The sequence below is a fragment of the Triticum aestivum genome, chromosome 3B, assembly GCF_018294505.1.
Source record: "Triticum aestivum cultivar Chinese Spring chromosome 3B, IWGSC CS RefSeq v2.1, whole genome shotgun sequence".
Taxonomy (NCBI): Eukaryota; Viridiplantae; Streptophyta; class Magnoliopsida; order Poales; family Poaceae; genus Triticum; species Triticum aestivum.
This window is the reverse complement of record NC_057801.1, coordinates 559,018,543-559,025,329: the sequence shown is the minus strand read 5'-3', so window position 1 is coordinate 559,025,329 and position 6,787 is coordinate 559,018,543. Positions and strand designations below refer to the sequence as shown.

The following is a 6,787-nucleotide window of genomic DNA, read 5'->3' as shown; positions in this document are numbered from 1 at the left end:
GGCTCTTAGCGCATAAAAATGTTACTCTTTCCATCTTAAAATAAGTATCTTAACTTTGTATTAACTTTAATACAAAATTGTACTAAGGTTAAGACACCTGTTTTGAGATGGAGTATTTTGCAATTGTCAAAAAAAAAAGTGCTATCACACCCATTTGCTATCTGCAGAATTCTTATGGGAAAAGCTTAAGCACTTTGACATGTGCAAAAAAGAAAGTCAAACAAATGTCACCTTCAAATGTTAACTTAATTTTGTTTTTTCACCGACTAGTAAGCTTGCACATGCAACGCACGTCTCGACCAATCCATTTTTTAGAGATACATCTACTTCCAATCAAATACACCTTGCCTACATGTCTCTCATACTACCATATTCTTATAGTTCTTAACAAGCATGAATGTCGGGACCTTGCCTACATGTCTCTCATACTACCATATTCTTATACTCCCTCTGTACAGAAATACATGTCGCTGGAGTACTTCAGCTACTCCAGCGACATGTATTTCGGTACAGAGGGAGTAGTTCTTAACAAGCATGAATGTCGGGTTTGGCAACGTCAGATGCCAAGAATGCACTCGTACATTTTAAAGGCAATATTATTTCTAACGAAACATCATGCATGATTGTTGGCTCTTTTAACTTGGAGATGAATTCATGTGGATCATCTTGCAGACCATGACCATCCATCACTTTGTTTTGCTACAATTCCAGTATGTACAAGTACAACACCATTCAGCAGGATCTTTTTCTATTTTTTGAAAAGATTCCTTTATAGTTTATTTCAAACTGAAAAGGATCTTTATCCATTTTCTGAAAAGATTCATGTATAGATCATCTTGTACATGCACAGAACAGAAGTAAAAGACAAGTTGGGAGTTGTGCATTTCAAACTGAAAATGATCTTTATCTATTTTATGAAAAGATTCCTTCATAGTTGTTTTTATTGGTCAGTAAAAGTAGGAAGACAAAGATTATGGTGGAAGTTCTTTTTTCTCTTTCTTGTGGACTGCAGGAGTGATAAAATGGTTTCTTTTGTTTATAAGTGTACTTTATAAATCATGACACTGTTTTCTTTGCTGAAAACCATGTGTGCGAAGTAGGACAGTTTTATAACATGAGCAATAGCATCAGCAAGGAAAGTAATATGTAATTACAGAGGTTTGAACCCATAAATATCCTCTAAAAATCCATATTCCAACGAACTGTCATTGTCTTGCTCTCCTTCCTGTAGTATTTATAGTTCTTTTCAAGGTAAGCTTCACTAAATAGTTGAGAAACTTGCAGGTTTCATTCAAGAGAAAACTCGAGACATGTTTTTCTATGCATTGATCTATCAATGATGTTGACAGCAAGGAATAGTGTTTCACCTAGTAGCTCAAGCTTGTATTGCACCTGCATTGGACAATGAAACATTGGTTTTGTAAGAAATTTATTACATTCCAAAGAATACTAAGTTAAGACTACTTTGCCGAATCCATGGAGCATCGAATGGAATACTTACCTCAGTCAACCAGTCAATGGGAATACTACGCCTTTTCTCATTGATATCAGTTTGGTGTGTCATGTAGGTGGGGGCCTCACAACTCAACTCCTACAGCACAGAGAATTTTGCAATGAGATTATTATTGTCGTACCAGGTCAGAACTCTGTAAATAACTCGACAGGGTTTCAAGCAGATAATTACCTTGGTCTGTCTGTAGAAGTTGTAATTTCAGCGACATATTCGGCAATTGTGAGGGAGTTCCTGACATCGCAGTTGTCGACGTTAGGTGCTACCTGGTAATAAAAAGAACAAATATGCTGAAATATGAACAGAGGTACATCAAAAGCAGGATGCTGACCATGTAAATGTCTAAAGATCGATTAAATCTTCCATCAACTTATATGAACCAGTTGTTCACAAAATGTCATGCCATCGTGACCCACAGGCATGTCACCCAGACAAACTTCATTTACTAACTATACTTAGCGTGTCCAGCATGCCGTCTACCCTACACACAAAAATAACGCGCTTCTTTCGCTAATAATTAGCGTGATTGCAGGAGAGAAGCTATATAGTTTTTCCTGTAGAAATTGTTGAGATGCAACAAAAATCAATTCACCTGAAGTGGAAGTACCGTGTCGGCAGCAAAAAGCATCACCTTTTCTAGCTTGATGTCGTGGTGATTGGTTAGGACACACTGGGCAAAGAGGTTAGGGTTGCAGCTGTGGTTTATGAACCTTGCGAAACTTCCAACGGATCCAGCATCGATGCAGTACTCCGGTGCCGATGGTGCCTCGGAATTGTTCTCAACATGAAGTGCTGGCATATGCATATCAGACCCTGACCTTTTCTCTACAAGAGTGGAAACAAATCATTTACAAACACCCATTTTTTCAGAGACAAACTAAGAAACCGAGCAATGAGACAAATGATGCGTAAGAAATAAAAGCTTGAAGTGAAATATTAGTACCTCCAGTCCTCGGCAATGCACCAACATACTCACAGATTGCAGCGCCAGGGAGGATGGCTACACATATCATCATTAAGTAAAAAAAATCTGAATGTAATTATAAAAATCTGAATCTGAATGTGACCACCTATGATGAAACAAAAAACTGCTAGGAATCATGGAACAGAACAACGAACAACATTGATTCTGCCACAAATCGAACTCATTGAATGCTGTAATCTGTGGGTGTAACTGTAAAAACCAATTAAATTCGACTAATATAGGCTTTAAGCAAAAAAAACATAGGAACTAACACCATGTTATCAGTACTACATTGTGCAGAATTTTTACTTATTTAATATTCAATTATCTACTTGGCAGTAATCTATGATGGCTATCAAGAATCCATCCATAATATAGAAAAGCATCACCTGTATAAGAAACAAATAAAGCTAAAAAATCAAGTTCCTCTTGCAAACTTTGTCCACCACCAGCACAGGGTTCGGCATGGAGGGGGCGGCTGGGTTGGCTGGGGAAGTGGGCGGATGCTAAGCGAGGCGGAAACTTGAGGGAAGGTGCTTGCCGACCAGATGCCATCCAACAACTGCTAATTGGCCACCTCAAAATCGTGCGCAGCGGTGACGCTATCCCTCTAGCATCTGGACGATATATTGGGTAGCTGGCCATGGTTAACTTCAGAGGTGCAGTTGTTGGTCATGCTGAAGAAAATGCAACGGGTGTTGTAGGCTTGCGAACACACAAAACTTCCTATGATAAAATTCAGTTTCGAACCTAATAGATGTGAGCTTTAAACTGAGATATCAACAGCTCTCGGCAGGTGAAATCGGGCCTTCCAACGAAACACAGCCCAAATTTCAATCTGAACAAAATCAAGGAAAAGTTGAATGGGGAAAATTTTAAGATCAGAAGCAAACCTACCCACCTGGATGGTTCACGCGAGCGGGCAGTGGCGCACGGTGGTGCAAATGGCGACAGAGCTACTGGAGGATGGGGCACCGTGGAAAAAGACTCGACTGCCGAGGGCGCGTCGGGCAAGACACGACCACCTCGCCAGGAAGCACGCAATCCTGCATGCTGAGCAGGTCCAATCACCGGTGAGCCCGCAGGTGGTGGAGGCTGAGAGGAAGAAACCCCATCTGCGGACGTCCCTTGGAAACGAACGGCAGCGGGGCAGATCTGGTCATCGCCGTCGTCGATCTGGTCGGGAGGAAGACTGGCAGTCGCGAGGGAGGGACCAGCGGAGCTTTGGTCCATGGCCATGGCGTTCTGCATCGTGGGAACGAAGAGAGAGGAGAGATTAGTGAGGAGAGGGGGAGAGAAGGGAGGAGGAGGGGAGTTGGGCACGGCTGACCGGCATAGGAGGTCGGCGGCGGCTTGCAGGAGCACGGGCATCGACCGGAGACGGGGTCGACGTGGGGGCGGATCAGTGGGAAGCGCACGGCAGGAGGGGAAGGAAGGAGCGCTCAAGTTTCTCTATCTGGCGCCTAGAGAAAGAAGTCACGATCCAAAAAACAGGAGCTGCGGGCGAGGCCGCCGGGATTGGGTGACGCGAAGCGCTCCCACGATTGGCAGACGACGGCGTCTGCTCGGCAGAACATTGCATCCGAGACGTTGATCTGAATGACAAATCTTTGGCGTAATATAGACCGTGGGATGTATTTAAGTTAATCTGATCAGAAGGTCCTGGTTATCCTGTGTACGGTTTGTTGTGTGGCTTTAGGGAAATTTATGTTTGCTCTTTTAATAGTAGTATAGATATAGATTCAAGTTACACTAACATGAAACATCTACAAAAAAGATAAGAATTTTTAAAACTACGATTTGGTTTGAATTTACTGTTCATCAAGGTACCCAGAGCCAAAACGGCCATCCCATGCTCTGAGCGCTTTTGCTTTGCTTTGAGATGTCTACTGTGTACATACAATTTGCTTATTGCTGCACTTCACTGTAAGCCCTCCTTGTTCGCGCCCGTAATTTACAAAGCTAGCCAGTATAACACAGGTTCCATGTTGGCTCAGAAATCAGTACTTTTTTTAGAACAACAGGAAGGCTCCCCGGCTCCATTGCATAAAATCAGTACTTTTTGCCACATCCATCCCAAGTAGAACTTTGGAAATAAAAAGCTTCCAGCCCCTCACAGTCTCACAAAGTGAAAAAAACCGGTGGGGGGTTTACTACCTCCATCTTCGATCTAGACACGTTTCCGGTGAGCATGCTCTCGGACATGGCCTCGTCGACCTGGAAAGGCTGCACCTGGGCGATCCTTTCCGGGATCGCCTGGCCACGCTCCACACGAGCAAGAACTTCATAGTGCGCTCTCAACTTCTTGGGCTTTGTTTTCCACTCAGGCAAGTTAGACCAGTTCACCTCTCCATCAGCAATCCGCTTCTCCACCGTGAATCCCATTTTGACATATGTTTGTGCCGAGGCCCGTGCATTCACCAACTTGAACGTGCCCTTCTCACCCGCCTTCTTGCCCAAAACCTTCGCCAGTAGTTCTTCAAGCCCCTGCAGGCTGCCATCCGATGCATTCAATGACAAAAAGGGCCACAATCCGGGGCTAGGTGATTCATCCTCATCGTCTGTGACAGCAGGGATCGCACGCGAGGAGAGCTCCACTTGACCTGGGGCCAACCTTTTGAGCTTGAGCTTGTCATTCGGAGACATGGAAGGGGTTGAGGATAATGAGGTTGGACCCTCGATCCGGAGGGACATCAGGGGTTTCTGATTAGACCGAGCTGCACCGCGTAGGGCTCGAGCAATGGAAAGCAAGCTAGACAGGCGGCCCTTGTATGTGGTGCGGTTGAGAGGAAGTGGTAGTTCGAGGGGCAAACGGAGGCTCACCGCCCTAGCACCTTTCACTGTTACCACCGCACCATCAGCAAGAACAACTTTCTTCAGGGTTCCAGCTTCGACATCATGCTGTACAGAAACAGATATTAGCATTTCATATGTGATATGATGAAATTTTTTACCACATGTATAGTAATTCAATAAGCACGAATATTTGTCCACTGGCTGCACCACAATGATCGGCATGTATGTGAATGCCATGTCGTATCCTTGGTCAGACGAAAATGTGCCCGCACACACAAGAAGGAAGTATATGAACGTTAATTTTTGCAAGGTTTGAGATGAAATTCAGAGTGTATTACAGCTAGGTACAAACAAACACATCCTCAAGGTGAGTGAGATCTATCTGAAATCACCACTGAGGAATCCACTATGTGCAACTCTCTAATGCCAACTAGTAGTTCACTACTGTCTATTCATATACGAGCTTTCATCATCGTAATAAAAGTTCGCAACAACAGTGATACAGCTTCTAAACACATAAGAGCACTTCGATTTATTGTTCGGACACATTCAGAAGTCACCCAGCCATTTCAGCTGGCACTATCAACATGTGATGACTGAAGATGGTCTCTGCTTCTGCTTATTTCTTGAAGTGACCTAAGAAACCTAAGTGCTCTACAATATCTAGCCCATGACACTAGTCACATTTGATGTTCAAGACAAAAGATGTGTTTTTGGTCCTTGGCAGTATCACCAATCCTGTTGATGTTGGAGGGGGATGCAATTTTAAGCTCAGTCTAACGTTGTATATATTCTTCTTTTGTGTGAAGGAGAGATCATAGTTACATTTAAATGTTTTGAGCCGAATAAATTTATGATATTCTCCCCCAAGTTAGATCCCCATCTTAATGTATCACAGACGAAGAATGATGACAATATCTATCATTAGCATACCTTTCCCCAGTCACTAGGTCCTAACCTCGTCTAGTTGTCAGAGATTATTAAACAACGATAACTAAGGTGACCATGCCTGACCCCTTTTTTTCACCAACTTCTGGTTCTCTGGGATTTCAGGTACAGGCAGAGGCGAGGAAACCATATCAACAAGCCACGACTGAATCAACCTTAAGATAAGCAATACAGCAAAATAAACAAATCATCTGATCTTACCGGCAACGCGAGCCTGACGTCGTCGCCGTCCTGGATCCAGAGCTCCATGGGCCCGGCGAGCTGGAAGGGCGGCAGCGTGGGGTCGAAGCTCCCCCGCCCGATCTCGGCGAGCGCCGTGTCGTCGGCGTCGGCCTGGGACCGGAAGATGGGCAGGTCGACGAAGTCCCACCGGTTGACGTCCTCGAGCAGTCGCACCGGCACGGCCTTCCTCCCGACCTCCATGTCGAACTCGTACGCCACCGCATGCCCCACCAGCGCGTCCCTCACGTCGAACCCGGACACCTTGAGCTCCTCCGACTGGAGCCCCAGCCCCTTGACGATCGCCTCCCTCAGGTCCTGCGGCGCGGATCCGGCAGCCGCGTCGGCCC

General features: G+C 44.8%; 1 protein-coding gene across 8 annotated transcripts in view; it reads right to left on the bottom strand.

Annotated features, from left to right (window-relative positions):
* Window positions 1–1,088: 1,088 nt before the first annotated feature.
* Window positions 1,089–6,787, bottom strand: part of LOC123070901 (uncharacterized) — a 6,333-nt gene continuing 634 nt past the window's right edge. Inside the window, exons 2-9 of one of the 8 annotated variants that reach the window (XM_044494309.1) lie at window positions 6,420–6,755; window positions 3,376–5,375; window positions 2,454–2,510; window positions 2,103–2,335; window positions 1,842–2,011; window positions 1,685–1,744; window positions 1,502–1,591; window positions 1,089–1,392 (exon numbers count right to left, since the gene is read on the bottom strand). In XM_044494309.1, the coding sequence (XP_044350244.1) occupies window positions 4,596–5,375; window positions 6,420–6,755 (1,116 nt within the window). In that variant the 3' untranslated portion in view covers window positions 1,089–1,392; window positions 1,502–1,591; window positions 1,685–1,744; ... (2 more) ...; window positions 2,454–2,510; window positions 3,376–4,595. Of the gene's footprint in view, window positions 1,393–1,501; window positions 1,592–1,684; window positions 2,012–2,102; window positions 2,336–2,453; window positions 2,511–3,375; window positions 5,376–6,419; window positions 6,756–6,787 lie in introns of all 8 variants that reach the window. The other 7 variants (XM_044494310.1, XM_044494306.1, XM_044494304.1 and 4 more) reach the window with 7 other exon arrangements.